At 39.4% G+C, this 15,499-nt stretch overlaps 4 protein-coding genes across 4 annotated transcripts in view; 2 read left to right on the plus strand and 2 right to left on the minus strand.

The window, feature by feature from the left end:
- The window catches only part of usp37 (ubiquitin specific peptidase 37), a 50,463-nt gene extending 48,245 nt beyond the window's left edge, over positions 1-2,218 (plus strand). The window contains exon 24 of the mRNA XM_077232159.1: positions 1,137-2,218. Coding sequence (XP_077088274.1) covers positions 1,137-1,218 — 82 coding nt within the window. The 3' untranslated portion in view covers positions 1,219-2,218. The remainder of the gene's footprint in view (positions 1-1,136) is intronic.
- ybey (ybeY metalloendoribonuclease) lies at positions 1,785-4,625 on the minus strand. Its single transcript, XM_077232161.1, has 4 exons — positions 4,224-4,625; positions 3,503-3,634; positions 3,349-3,417; positions 1,785-2,325 (listed from the first exon to the last, which is right to left on the minus strand). Exons 1-4 carry the CDS (start codon positions 4,425-4,427, stop codon positions 2,236-2,238), a joined length of 495 nt encoding a protein of 164 aa, XP_077088276.1. The 5' UTR covers positions 4,428-4,625; the 3' UTR covers positions 1,785-2,235.
- Positions 4,626-4,907: 282 nt separating this feature from the next.
- On the plus strand, positions 4,908-7,295 carry ndufb3 (NADH:ubiquinone oxidoreductase subunit B3). The gene is made up of 3 exons (XM_077232158.1): positions 4,908-4,994; positions 5,480-5,608; positions 7,014-7,295. The coding sequence occupies exons 2-3, from the start codon at positions 5,481-5,483 to the stop codon at positions 7,162-7,164; spliced, it is 279 nt and encodes a 92-aa protein (XP_077088273.1). The 5' UTR covers positions 4,908-4,994; position 5,480; the 3' UTR covers positions 7,165-7,295.
- A 1,809-nt stretch (positions 7,296-9,104) lies between these two features.
- LOC143740083 (tripartite motif-containing protein 16-like) lies at positions 9,105-14,359 on the minus strand. Its single transcript, XM_077232160.1, has 6 exons — positions 13,710-14,359; positions 13,344-13,439; positions 13,023-13,256; positions 10,980-11,133; positions 10,791-10,838; positions 9,105-10,051 (listed from the first exon to the last, which is right to left on the minus strand). The coding sequence occupies exons 1-6, from the start codon at positions 14,280-14,282 to the stop codon at positions 9,444-9,446; spliced, it is 1,713 nt and encodes a 570-aa protein (XP_077088275.1). The 5' UTR covers positions 14,283-14,359; the 3' UTR covers positions 9,105-9,443.
- Positions 14,360-15,499: the final 1,140 nt, after the last annotated feature.

The raw sequence follows: 15,499 nt of genomic DNA on the forward strand, positions 1-15,499 counted from the left end.
ACTATTGTACTATCTAACTACTATTTACACTTTATTGCAAAGAAAATACTGCTATTTTACAGTGCAAATAGAACATATCGATATTTGCACTTATTTGTTCAAGTCACGTCGTAAAGATCGTATTTACGAGTTGAATGCACATGAATGCTAGCCTGTTCCCACCAGACTCTCGTACGTTTCATTTCATTTGTACATAGAGTCTGGCACCGCTCCATCGACAAGCGTTAACTTCCTTGTAGGCGGGTATTCTATTGAAGTCTAAAACTATAGGATCTGCCCAGAATCGCTAACGTCTGGTCGTGACGTATGCCTAGCGTTCGCCTTAGCCAACTCATTCACCACTAACGGAGCGAGCTGGAAAATCAAACTTTTCCCGAACCCCGTGGGGAGGAGGGCCACAACATCATGGCCACCAACAAAACTAAGCAAAGATTGTTCTTGCTCCGGCTTTAACTGCTTGATATTCTACAGCGTCGCCACAACAGACCGAACGGCTTCGCTCGCATCTTTCTCCGTCGCCATTACTGAACTACAACTCAAAATAACACATGACATCAACGTCATTGTTCTCAGCCACTCCCTCTGTTCACTGATTAGCCCGGTAAAATATTGATCGGAGAAAACCAAAGACTACACCACAATCCCAGACGTAGTATTGGAGGAACATGAAGATTGAGCGGCTACATGAACGCCACCACAAAGTCATAAATATGGAAAGCTCTGGATTTTCTTTAAGTCTGATCTTTAGGATTGTGGTCGTGAGAAAGATGGCGGAATAACTCAAGTATTTAGCAGTGATATTGTCAGGCTTTTCTATTTACAGCGAAGTGTAATATTAGTATAATAGTGCCGGGTTAAATACTATTCTATGAGTAGTAGGTTTTTATTTTATTTTTTTAGAAAAGCCTTTCTAGGGACCCGAGATGCGAATCAGCTTATGCTCTTGATGTGCAATACATGTTTTCTGCAATCATGTTGTTTGTACTGTCCCTATATAAATAAACTTTTAAATAAACATAAAGTGTGAAAGGCCCTTTAGGCATAAGTTTTCCCTGTGCAGAAGAATGAGTGACTGAGGAAGATGTTTGTATCTGACGTGTGTGTGTGTGTGTGTGTGTGTGTGTGTGTGTGTGTAGAGAGGTGTTCGAGGAGCTGTCGGAGCTGGAGAAGGCCGGAGGGAACGGAGACGCCGCACGCACAGTCCTGCAGCCGCTCTAACATCCCATAATGCCCTGAGCCAGGGTAAAGCCACAGCCCTCATCAGCGTTACTGAAGACCACACACACACACACACACACACACCCCTACTGAGGGCACTTCTCTCCTGTGAACGCTGTAGACGTGCAGTTAGATGGATACATGTTCTAGAAACTCATAGAGGAGCAAAATGTTTATGGGGAGGAGCAAAGAAAAATAAATATATGAATATAGAAAGCATTTTGAGTTTCTGAAACGGTGCGACTTCAGGAACAAAGAAGTTGCCGCTTAATTTCTCTCTCTTTCGTTTGCCTTTAACATGAGAAGTCCCTTTGGTGAACTTCTTATGCATTAAATATTTGAAGCGTGTTTCTCTATGAAATCTTTCTTCTTCTTCTTTCCCCTCTGCAGATTTTTAGATTCCCCTCCTGGTCTATTGCATACAAAACTTTATTCTTGTACATGTGTGTGTGTGGAGTATTGAGCACGGGGTGTGTGTTTCTCGTTTGATATGCAGCTGAACATGTGGTGCAATATTTGCTTTTGCCAGTGGGCTTTTATAAGATACAGCGATGAGAGAGGCTGGGTTTATATTCAAGGCTTTACTGATGACTGTTTGTTTTATTCTCATTTTATAAGCGTTATTCTTACAAGCTCAATGGTGTTGATGATGCAGCTTGTCTTTTTTTTAAAGATGGCGTTTAGTTTTCCTTCTGCATAGAGCTTTACTCGTGAAGTTGCACAGCCGTCGTGTAGAAGTGTGTGTCTTCAGTGAAACGTTCACACACCTTTACTGGATCTAGAGAGCATCCCATGTGACTGTCAGCTGATGTTATTTATTTTAGGATGTGTGTAAGTCTTGTTTTCATGTGTCCGGTGCCCACTTTATTCCTGTCTTCTGTTCCGGCCGTCTGGAGGAGTGTGTGTTTCTGAAACTACAGTGCTATAAGCTCTACTTGATTGCTTAGTATTCAGTCTATGGATTCCTTGAACACATTTTAAAATAAAACTGATTTAGAAACCGTGGGCTGGTGTGTGTCAGTGCGTGTGTGTGTGTGTGAGCGGCTGGAGCCGGCTGCCCGTGAGCCTGTTGAACTCGCTGAGGACATACGTCTCCTTCTGCTGCATCTGTGTGAGACCAGACACAACACACTCAGACACACAGATCTCACTCATCAAACAATATCTTTAGGTTGTTTTTTTTAAAACTCAAATTGCAGGTGTGTTTCCCTGAATCACAAAACCAGTCACGAGTCGCACGGGGATATCTGTGGCAATAGCAAACAACAATACATTGTATGGGTCAAAATTATCCATTTTTCTTTTATGGCAAAAATCATTAGGATATTAAGACCATGTTCCATGGAGATATTTTGTAAATTTCCTACCGTAAATATATAAAACATTTATTTTTGTGAGTGAATGCAGCACAACTTTAAAGGCGATTTTCTCGATGTTTCGATTTTCAAATAGTTGTATTTCGGCCAAATATTGTCCCATCATAACAAACCATACATCAATGGAAAGATTATTTATTTACATATAATATATATTAAATACAAAGTTTATAATGGCTATTGTTCAATAAATAATATTTTATATTATAATGTTGGTGTACTTCGTATCGAGAAATTTTGATGGGGATTTATCAGAAGTGTTCATTGCTTTTTCTTTTTTTTTTACGAAAAAATGAAATTTCATATTGTATTTGTCAAGTACCTCTTCATAAATATGCCTTTTATCCCTTTTTTTGCCCGTCCTTCTGTTAGACTCTCACACATGAATTATGTAGAATATCTGTCAGCTGTTAAATTTAACTACACAATTAGATAATTCCAGTTTAGCTCGACCGATGACCAAGCTATGCTTCATGTTGTTCAGTCTGTGTGTGAAAGATCGCATTAGCAATTCAAGAAAAAAAACACTCCAGCAAAACATGATCAGCTCAAAGTGTCCGAATGTTTGGTCCCAGATTTTTATAAATGTTACTGGTAGTCACTGTATGAAGAATTATTAGGTTATTCACAGTTTACTTTATTTTGCTCTCCTCACTTGCACACATTTCCCCCTTCCAACAATCCCTGGTTAAGACCTGATTCTCTCTCTCTCACACACACACACACACACACACACACACACAGTGTGTTGTACCTCATTCCAGTCCTCTTCAGTTTCATGTCTGTATCCCAGTAAGTGGCAGATCCCATGAGCTGTGACCACCTGCACACACACACACACACACAGAGAGCAAACCGTTACTGTGTGTCAGTGTGTGTGTAGCTTGATGAGTGCCGGTGTGTCTTACAGTGAGTGTCTGGTGCAGGTCCTGCGAGGTGTGTCTGCACTGCTCCATCACACACTCCACACCGAGGAAGATGTCCCCCAGATTATACTCGTCTCTGTGCAGCACACACGGCACCTTCCCCGGCCGCAGATCCTGCACACACACACACACACACACACAGATTATACTCGTCTCTGTGCAGCACACACGGCACCTTCCCCGGCCGCAGATCCTGCACACACACACACACACACACAGATTATACTCGTCTCTGTGCAGCACACACGGCACCTTCCCCGGCCGCAGATCCTGCACACACATGATTAATTAATAATAATTCGTTACATTTATATAGCGCTTTTTCTGGGACCTCAAAGCGCTTTACATAGAAGGGTGAATCTCCTCAACCACCACCATTGTGCAGCTCCACCTGGATGATGCACCAGAACGCCCACCACACACCAGCTTACTGGTGGAGAGGAGACACTGATGAAGACAATCAGAATGTATGGGGATGATTAGGAGCCCATGATGGAGAGAGGCCAATGGGGCAAATTTGGCCAGGATGCCGGGGTTACACCCCTACTCTTTATCGAAGGACATCCTGGGATTTTTTATGACCATAGAGAGTCAGGACCTCGGTTTAACGTCTCATCCGAAGGACGGAACTTGCGATTCTGAAAAAAAAAAAAGAGTCGTAATTAAGGAACCTCCAGTGTGAGGCTTGTGTGTGCGGCCGTACCTCATGGAAGGGGAAGGCCAGCACGTCGGTGGGCCGGTCCCGGCGCCGGTACACCCGGTTGATGCGCTGGATCCGGCGGTTGTCCACGCAGATGATGCCCATGTCGAAGCGCTGCACGCCGAATATGTGCCTGAGGATCTCCACGTCTTTGCGCATGCGCCTCAGAGGCACCACCGTCTGCAGGTTCCGCAGGACGAGCCCCATCCCAAACTACTGTCAACACGATATATATGAGTGTGTCAGGCGTATATATTTATTGACTCTACTGCTTACGGACTGGAAATATACGCTTCTAAAGTAAACATATATAAAAAGACACCGGTAGTTTCGATACAACTGCCATGGTCCCGACTTTCCTCTCTGTCCATTGATTTAGAAACTCGAAGTGCGCATGCGCCATTCCACCGTTCATACATGTCAAAATAAAAGTACTGTCATTTTTTAATTTTTCTGAGTGTATATAATAAATATTTAATATGAAATTATTGTAAAAATAATTTAGAGTTGTGTGTGTGTGTGTGTGTGTGTGTGTGTGTGTGTGTGTGTGTGTGTGTGTGTGTGTGTGTGTGTGTGTGTGTGTGTGTGTGTGTGTGTGTGTGTGTGTGTGTGTGTGTGTGTGTGTGTGTGTGTGTGTGTGTGAAAATATATGCTTATCTTTCTCTTAGTATTTATTTCGCTTGTACTGTGACTTTTACTGTTCTCCGGAAGTAGAAACTAGGAACTTCCGACACTGCTTGCACGTTCGTGTTGGAGGTCACTTTGATTTAAAAGGTAAGGTATGCTGCTATTTAACACACTACAAAATTATTTACACCGATTTAGTGTAATTTTAACTTTTACACTCGATAATGTATGTATGTGTTACTGAAAACAGCATCAGAGTCGGTGTTTGTTTTGCTAGCTGTCATTACATTAGCTGCTTCACTTGTGATGTTTCTGTGTGTATCAGAACACTGTCACTGTTAACACGACTGAATTGCTAATTACAACTTAACCGCTCAGTTGCAATCACAAAATATGAATTTAACCGGCATATCCCTACACAAAGGCTTTATCCTAAATTTTAACCACACGTTTTTTAATCTTTCTTTGATGTTATACACTTGATTCGACTCGTTCGAGATTGATTCGGGTGAGTCGAGTTACTTGAACTGGTTCTTTTAGATTAGTGACACACTTAAATATGCCGAATAAGAGTGAGAGACACTGCTTTGCTGTTTTATTTCTGCACACTGATACCTGTGAGGTGTGTTCAGTATGGGTGGGGATCATGGACACGGGAAACTGTCGATGCCGGACTACCGGGTGTGGAAGTGTGAAGGGACACCGCTGGAAATGACCCAGCAGAGGCTGGCCCGCAGAGGACTCCGGGACCCCTGGGCTCGGTGAGCACACACACACACACACACACACACACACACACACAGACACACACACACACAGACACAGAGAGAGAGCGTTTCTCTCGTGTACCTGCAACTCAAGTGATGGCCCTGAGTCGGCTATTACATAGAAATTACTTCTGAGTTTAATAACTGATTTTTAATCATGCTAATGTGCTCCGCTTGCTTTAATATTTTCTATTTGTACTGGCCTTTGCTATTAAGAAAATGATATGCTCATCTCATCTCATTGGTGAAAACAGGCCACTAAAACTAATTTAAAGGGATAGTTCACCCAAAAATGAAAATTCTGTCATCATTTACTCACCCTGATGTCGTTCCAAACCCGTAAGACTTTCGTTCATCCTCCGAATACAAATAAAGATATTTTTGATGAAATCTGACATGTCTGATCCCTTCATAGCCAGCAACGTCATTGCAACTTTCAAGGCCCAGACAGATAGTAAAGACGTCCTTGAAATAGTCCATGTGACTCCAGTGGTTCAACAAGAATACTTTGAGCAAAAAAAAAACATAATAACGATTTTATTCAACGATCTCTTCTGTCTGTGTCAGTATCTGATGCTGTTCACATAGTAAACACAGTGTAGCTCTTCCAGGCTCTACGACAGAACGCCGGCTCACTATTGGACGTCTCAAGTGTCCAGCGTCGGCCAATAGTGAGCCGGCGTTCTGATGCAGAACTTGGAAGAGCTGCACTGTGTTCACATGATCCTTCAGAAATCACTATAATATGAGGATTTGATGCTCAAAACAGTTATGATTATTATCAGTGTTGAAAACAGTTGTGCTGCTTCATATTTCTGTGGAAACTGTGATAGATTACTATTCAAAACTGTTGAATGGTGAAAAACGGTTTCCAAAAAAATATGAAGCAGCAGAAACTGATAATAAGCATATGTAATAATCAGATCATCATATTATAGTGATTTCTGAAGGATCATGTGACACTGAAGACTGGAGTAATGATGCTGAAAATTCAGCTTTGATCACAGGAATAAATTACACTTTACTATATATTCACATAGTAAAGGGACGTTTAATTTTATATTTAACACTATTATTACAACATTATTGTCCTGTTATCTCTGTAAAGCTGCTTTGAAACAATCTGTATTGTAAAAAACACTATATAAATAAAGGTGACTTGACTTAGAAAACAGCTGTATTAAATTATAATAATGTATATGCTGCATATAGTGGGTGATTAATTCCAGGTGCATCCCTGCATATTATGATAAGAAAGGGTTAAATTGAACAGAGATTCTCTAACAGTGTTTACTGGTAGTCTGATCGTCTCAGTGTTCTGGATCCTGCATGTTCAGAAGAGTCAGCTCGTGTGTGTGTGTGTGTGTGTGTGTGTGTGTGTGTGTGCGTGTGTGTGCAGGAACGAGGCGTGGAGGTTCACGGGCAGCTTCGGGGTGCCGGTGAGCTTCAGAGACGTGCTCCTGCGGGGCTTCAGGACGGGCTTCGCAGCGTTCGCACTCGCTCTGGCAGTGGAGTACGCTTTCTTCCCGCCCAAGAAGAGCCAGCACTGATCATGTGACTGACCTGTGTGTGTGTGTGTGTGTGTGTGTGTGTGTGAGCCTGTCGCTGCTCCTCCATGAAGACTTCCTCATTCTTCTGTGTGTTTCTCTTGACCTGTCTGTACAATAAATATAACTTCATTTATTCGGACTGAGCCTGATATTTTGTTTTATTATTTTTATTGGATATTGTAGTCAAACCTGTAGAGCCACAGAGTTCGTACAAGGTGCTTAAAATGCTTGAATTTAACTTTTTGAAATTTAAGTCCTGGAAAACAGCGATATTTATGAAAAGGTACTTGAAAAGTGCTGGAATATCACAGCAAAATCCCCAGTGTTAAATGAACTCTCCTGGTGTACATATAGATCCGTGGACAAATCCGTGTTACACCAGGAGAGTTCATTTAACACTGGGGATTTTGCTGTGATTGAAAGACAATAAATGTGAAATTAGTGTTTAATTTATTCGATAAAACAATATTTTCATGCAAAATTAAGTGATTAAGAGTGAGATCTCTGATTGTAGTCCTGAAAACCAAAAAAAGTGGCGCTTAAAGTCCTTGATAATCCTAAATTTAATTTTAAAGTATCTGATGAATCCTGGAGCCATCGAAATCTAACTTGAAATGATATGAAATGACACTCAGAGTAAAATATGATTATGTAAAGTAAGTATGAGTGCCAGTGTCAGCATATAGATGCTGAAGGCCGTCAGTGCCATGATTTAAATGTTACATTTTCTAACTCTAATCTAATTTCACTTCCCATAAAATCCCATTCATACTAGTGACGAAACAACTATAGACGTAAAGAAAGGAACTGACGTAACGTTATAGACATAGAGGAACTGAATCACATGACATTACTACATTATTATACATTATTAAAGACAGTAATAATATCTAAAAATGTAATTAACTACACTACTTTAAAAAAAACTAATTAGATTATAACCTGCCAATACTGATCAGCAGAATATATTACGATCTTCAAAAGAACAAGCTTGTGTCTATAGTAACCTATGTATAATAGTGCTTGTGTTTTGCTTAAAATTAATAATATATGTTTGCATTATTCTATCATTTACATGTATTCATTTAGCAGATGCTTTTATCCAAAATGACTTACAAACCAGAGCAATAGAAGCGACCAAACCAACAATAGAGCAACAATATGAAGCGCTGTGACGAGTCCTAGTTAGTCCAGCGCAGTACATGATATAGCAAGGGTTTTATTATTATTATTATTATTTTAATAGATATAAAATAGTAAGTGATTAATTTTTGCATTATTCTCATAGATTATTTTGACTAAAAGTTACTGCTAAATGTATTTATATTTATTATATTTCATGGGTTGTTCTGGTATCCAGATAAAGATGCTTCGGCATGTCAGAATTTTCTTGGTTTACTAATAACCTGTTTTCAAATCTGCTCTTAATGATTCAAACAACTGTAGAAGATGAACATATTTAACCATTATATACTTGTATTGGCTATGGTCAATCACTCAATCTCAGGACTGTCTGATGTTCAATTTCAAAATAAAAGCCTCATAAAGTGTCAAATACACACAGTTTTCTATCGTTTCAGATTGACTTCAGAAATATAGAGCAACTAGTAGTTGATGGTTGTTTGGACCAGATATTTGACACGTGAAACCATTTGTTTTATAGTTTAAGCTAATATGATTATTAATTTGCAGAAATGTAGTTGAGGGCCATTTATCCGACTGTCTTTTCTTCTCAGACACATTATATAAAATGTGTATTTAGAAATTGTCCATATAGCAACGGCATATTTTTATATCTATCTAAATTTATTGACAAAACAAGTTATGACGTTTTGGAGGGCTTTTATTTTGTAATCAGACCGTCCTGACATTGTGTGAGTGATTTCTATTATCATTGTACTTTCATTCTGAAGAGAAATTGATGTTTTGGAAACAGGGAGTTTCCTTTTACATAACTTTTTATTTACTTTTCGTGAATGAACAAAAGAGGGAAAAAATACACACACAATCTCGCATATGTCCATAATGCGCATATACATCCACATCCACATTTACACAACAGACACACATACGAAATAATGAGACAAAATATTTAAATGATTGAGTTTAGCGGGGAATATTATATCAGCTTCAAGCTCACACTTACTCAACCATAATCTGAACATGTTATTAATGTAATAAAGAGAAAGTAAGAGACTCTATAACACCTCAGTGTTTATGATTTATCATGCAGCTCAAAGCATTATGGGTAGAATCTCTCTACAGTCTATTCTGATTCATCAACACAGTTTCACTGATGATCCAGAACCAACCATAAACCCAGGATAGAGCGGTTGAGTGAATGTGGTCTGGACTGTGTGGATGAGGCTCATTGTGTCAGAGACGCTGTAGAAGGACAGAGTTCCTGCACTGTGATCCACATACACTCCGATTCTCCTGTGATACACACACACTCCTGCTCTACTGTCATCCACATACACTCCTGCTCTACTGTCATCCACACACACTCCTGCTCTACTGCTGATGGGCTTTACAGGGAGTTCAGTCTGTATGTTATTGTGTCTGAATGAGTACCTGGGGGAAGTGCAGATCAAACTCCAGGACTGATCATTAGATCCAAACACACACTCACTACCCGATCCCTTCCTGCTGATGCTCTTATATGACACTGATATAAACACATATTCACCACTCCACTCAATCTCCCAGTAACAGCGTCCACACACACTCTCTCTACACAACACCTGCTGCCACACTTCATCAAATCTGTCTGGATGATCAGGATACAGCTGAAACTCTGGGTAAGTGTAAGTAATCACTCTGTTCCTCTCAGACAGACGGAGTCGTTTATTCACTGTGTTCAGATCCAGATTGAGCTGATGGGAATCTGATGGAGATAAAACACATCAGAATCAGGAATTATGAATCTGTCTGATCTTTTAATGAAGATGAACTCTTCATGTTCAATATATCATCAGTGTCTCAGTACAGTTTATATATATATATATATATATATTATTTATTTTTCCTTGGCCAGGGAAATTACAAGTTCAAACTAAATTACTGATTTATAGTGAATCAAGTTAAAAATACTTTGTGTGAATTATTACCTCAAATTTTTCAAGTGAATAAATGTTATAATATTTTTCAGTGTATCTGAACTCTTTATGTTCAATATATCGTCAGTGTCTCAGAATCAGAATGAACTTTATTTGCCAAGTTTGCGCAAACAAACGAGGAGCTGCTGTGTTTTTCACAGGAGCTCTTGGTTCATGCATACATACATTAATATATACACTCATAAATGACATGAGAACAGACATTTAAATGAGACTAAGGAAAAAACATAAATAAATAAAATAAACAATAATAATAATGATAATGTGGTGTACATCTGAGACAGAAGACTTATGTACAGATGTCTGCATTATGCACTGTATGTACAGCTCTATAAATAAAATGTGTTTAAAATGTGAATAAATCTCAGTAGAGTTTACCAGATATCCTGTGCAAATCATCATTTACATAATCTACTATAAACCTCTTCTGTCATGTTTTCTTTCACTTCTCCAGAAGAACATGAACACACTCAGATAATTTATATGCTTGTTTTCTTAGTGACTTACATTGTAGGAAGTCGTTCCTGGTTCTGGGAACAATGTTGGAGGAAGTGACTGTGGAAATCAACAGACATGAAGAGTGTGATTATCATGTCAAGAGAAAATGATCCCTGCATCCGTTCCTAAGACATTTCTAATATGATCTTCTACATGATCTGAGATGATGGAGGATGATTTCTGAGAACAGGACTTTACCTCTGTCAGAGATCTTCTTCTCTTTGCAGAAATCCTCCAGTTTGTCTCTCAGCTGACGGACAGATTCTCTCACGCCATCAAAAGAGGAGAGAGAACTGAAGGGATTGTCATTTACGTCTGTAGATTCAGGAGGAGCTGAGAGAGACTGGAAACTCTACAGAAAACACAAATCAAAGCTCATCACCTCCACACTTCATCAATAACCTGCTCTACTGTCAGATCTGTGCGGCTCTTGATGATCTTTAGTAACTCTCCTCAATCCAGCACTTTCACAGCATCAGCTTCATTCTGCTCATATTCATTATGTGACATTACAGATACAAGTTCTAGCGTTTGACATTTACACGATATGAGGACTTCCTATCAATTTAAGCTCAATATTAGCTTCAGAAATGCATAATTTTACTAGAAATACTGCCATCATAAATCCAAATATTTAATGTGTTTTGTGGAAATAAAATCTAGAGGTCAGTAATATATCAACATCTCTCTCACATTAAATATTTTAAATAATCATATCATTATCCTGATCAAATGCATCAATCTCCATCTTAGCTGTATTATATTGTGTAAATTGGACTCTAAAATAGTTTAATACACTGGGAATGTTATTAAAACCTTTGTTTTATTCACAGAATTAAAGGGAAAAGTGTGATAAATTCATATTTGTGTGATGAAAAGGCATTAATATGTGATATTTTTATTTTCATCAATTTAATCTTCTATGAAATGTGAAGTAGTATTACTGAACAATAATTACATATATGCTTGGATTCGGGGTCATTTCACTTTTAATAAAGCACTTTAAGTTTTATTGAAAAAACAATGTTGCATTATTGAAAGTGGAGAAACGATACTGTTGTATTGAAGGGAATAATTGAACATTTCTCATTTTATTCTATTCATTGTCCATTTATTTTTCATTGAGTACATCGTGTGTCTAGAGATTGGCATTATTTAAAAGCACACTGAATTAATTTTGACATGGAGTGAATACAGAGCAAGGTTTTTCATTAGTGATCGTCAGCGAGTGATGAGGAGAGAGAAATGATCCACTAGAAATCTCTATAGAAAATAAACTGGACAATCAATTTACTATAAATGAGTTTAGATTTGGATACTGTGCACTGGAACCTGTCATTTAATTATTTTTTTAAATTTTTTTATTCTGGGAACATTAATGAACAATCTTACACTCGAGTAAAGAGCCAGATTATAGCATAAATGCTCATTTTCATTTGGAGTCGCGATTTAATATACTGATTTATTTATTTCATCTGTATTCAAACTTTCATTGCTAACAAACTACGCTGAACCACCGAACGCTAATGTTGATCCTACAACCAATATGAGAGCAGAAAAAATAATTAATGTACATTAGTTGGGAATGATTTCAATGTTAATAAACAACTTATTTATAAAATAAAAAATATCAATGTTTAGAAACGTTGGTATTTAAGTTTTGAGTGTGTGAGTTTTGGGAAGGGGAAAATGTCCAGAAACGGTCCTGGTCTCATTGTAGACTTCAGTAGATTCACTCAGGAAAAGCAGTTCAAAAGCTACGAGCAGATTGAACATTATTTATCACTTTTGAGCAGTTAGTGACACTGAAATTCACAAGGACTCTTAGGACACGATCCCAAGGTCATGTTTTGTGTGGTTTCAGTATGTTGAAGCATTGCTAATATACAGACTTCATGTTTAGGGTCTTCATGGTCAAATTCATCAATGTGTTAAAGGCAAACCATTATGAAAATACTGTCAATTCTGTCAAGTTTGAAGATCATCTGATGCAACTTTGATGAATATTACTCAAATTGCTACCATCAATTTCACTGATTTCACCATGAAGTAAGAAATCATAAAGGTAAAAAAGTTGAAATGTGAGTGAATATGATCAGATGAGAGTTTGACTGATGATTATATAATAACTGAACACACAGATCAACACTTCAGTCAGCGGCTCATTCTGCTCTCATCAAATGTTTCTCTGAGTCTCTTGCTCAAGTCCACTATGACTCTGTTCTTCTGGATCTCTGTTACCTGCAGGAAATGTATGTGATCCTGTGTGTGTGAAAGCTGCTCCAGCTCAGCGTCTCTCCTCCTCAGATCATTGATCTCCTGCTCCAGTCGCTCCAGTCGTTCTTCAGCTCGACTCACTGCAGTCTTTTCCTGATCTCTGATCCGCTGTGTCGCCTCAGAGCGGCTTCTCTCAATGGAGCGGATGAGCTCAGTGAAGATCCTCTCGCTGTCCTCCACTGCTGTGTGTGCAGAGCGCTGTTAGGACACACATCACAATCACACAGTGAGCTTCAGTGAGTCCTGACTGAGACTTCTCAAACTTCTCTTCTTCTCCAGACTCACCTTATGAGACTCTACAGCCTCTCTCAGCTGCTGAAGATCTTTCTCTCTCTGCTGGATCCTCTGCTGGAACGACCTCTGCGTCTCCTTCAGCTGCTTCTGCAGCACAAACCAATAACAGAGATGCACTTTATACTGTCACTATATCATCATGGGAAGAGGGTTATCTTTTTAAAGTTTGTGTTGACAAATGTTTACGATGTATTTTCACCATATTTTCTGTTAAGTTAAATGCGGAGCACAAATACGCTCAGCGGTGAAAGTCCACTTACAGCTACTCTTCACGTTCTGTGACGTCTGCAGTGTGAATGATGTTTCCTGATCATATAAATAGTGTCAACATTATTTCATCAGTGTGTAGTTTCATACCTGTTTCTCAGTCCTCTGTGCTGCAGCTGATACAGTGTCGTGGTTTTTATGATCGTCCATCGTACACAGCACACATATAAACTTCTGGTCAGTGCGACAGAAAACCTCAAGGAGTTTATCATGTGTTTGGCAGATCATCTCCTGCAGTCGTCCAGTGGCATCAGTCACTTTATGTGGTTTACGGGAGTGAAATTCCTCATGACGGTCAAAATGAGTCTGACAGTAAGACTCCAGACACACCAGACAGGACTTGACGGCTTTGTGTTTTCTTCCAGTACAGACGTCACACTGCACATCTCCAGCTCCAGCGTAACAGTCAGCAGGAAGTTTAGTCTTCTTCAGTTTCTCCACCAGTTCAGCCAGCATGGTGTTTTTAGCTAAAGCAGGTCTTGGACTGAAGGTCTGTCTGCACTGAGGGCAGCTGTAGACTCTCTTCTGATCCTCCTGATCCCAGCAGCCTGTAATACAGATCTTACAGTAACTGTGTCCACAGGGAATGGCCACCGGATCCTTCAGGAGATCCAGACACACTGGACACAGGAACTCATCCTGAGAAAATCTGGCTTCTGCCATTTTACTGCATGTATACTGAGACACAAACACACAACAGCTCAACTGCACTTTAGTTTCTCTTTCTCTTGAACTCTTCCTGCTTCCTGGTTTTGAGTTTTAGTGACGTGTGCAAAACTTGTTTATCAAGTCAATAAAGCATGATAAAGCCTCATTCCTGCTGAGTTCAGATTCTACAACAGTAAATGCAAAAACCTTCACTGTAAACCCTAATGCTCAAAATAATTCATTGGTTTGAGAAGGGTAAATTTAAATTTCTCTCATATTCTGGGTGATAAAGAGCTCTGGTGGTCATCCCGAATTCACAGAACCATCATTACATTTATTGTGTAGACTGGACCAAAGTTTGTGATTAATAGAACTCATTGTCAAGGTGAGAAATGAATAAGATCCTCAGTACTTAGAGTTCCCTCGACACTGGTGCCCCTGTGCCACACATAACCACTACCAAACCTGGAGAAGGGAAGAGAAAATGTTCAAATTCGTTGCTTAACCCTCTTGTGTTACTCATTGCGTGGCTAGCCAAGCTTTAATTTGTGGCTCGTATGCCGGTAAATAATACCGTGTTACGATCATGCAGTCACTACAGATATTTCATAAAAAACATAAAAAACAAAAAGGGCTATAACATAACCGATTAAAAACTGAAAGTGTCAGCTCTATTACAAATAATTTCGATTGGATTGAGAGGTGTGGTTTATTCCTTTTCTAATACAAACAAGAGAACATGTAGGCTAAACACTTGAACGATTGAAAACCGAAACTGGGCGAAGTGTGATGCGCTGAAAAGAGCTGTTCCCTTTCAGTCGATAATGTCGGACGTAGTCGACGACGACTGAAATGGGATCACGCCAGGGAGCCTATTGTCTTCGAGTATTATTGAACGAGCCAATACACATTGGCGTGCGAGATCTGCATCTCACACTCCGCCCCGAAGCGCGGGTATAAATACGGAAGTGGATGCACGCACCATTTGCCTTTCGCTTCGGAGCCGAGCTAGGGTCTGGACCAATCAGACACACACTAATTATTCATATTCACTATATTTAATGAATATAAAGGTCTATGAAACTCTCCCCCAAAACTAACCTCACAAATGAAGTTACTTTGTCAGCCGGGTGTCCGGTTACAGAACACTTTAAGACTGATAACAGACTTTACGACCTCAAAGGAATGTGGCCACATGCGCCACATGCTTAAGAGAGAGAGACCATCTTTAA

This window comes from Siphateles boraxobius, unplaced genomic scaffold, assembly GCF_051911475.1.
Source record: "Siphateles boraxobius isolate OS27281-9 unplaced genomic scaffold, OSU_SipBor_1 165, whole genome shotgun sequence".
NCBI lineage: Eukaryota > Metazoa > Chordata > Actinopteri > Cypriniformes > Leuciscidae > Siphateles > Siphateles boraxobius.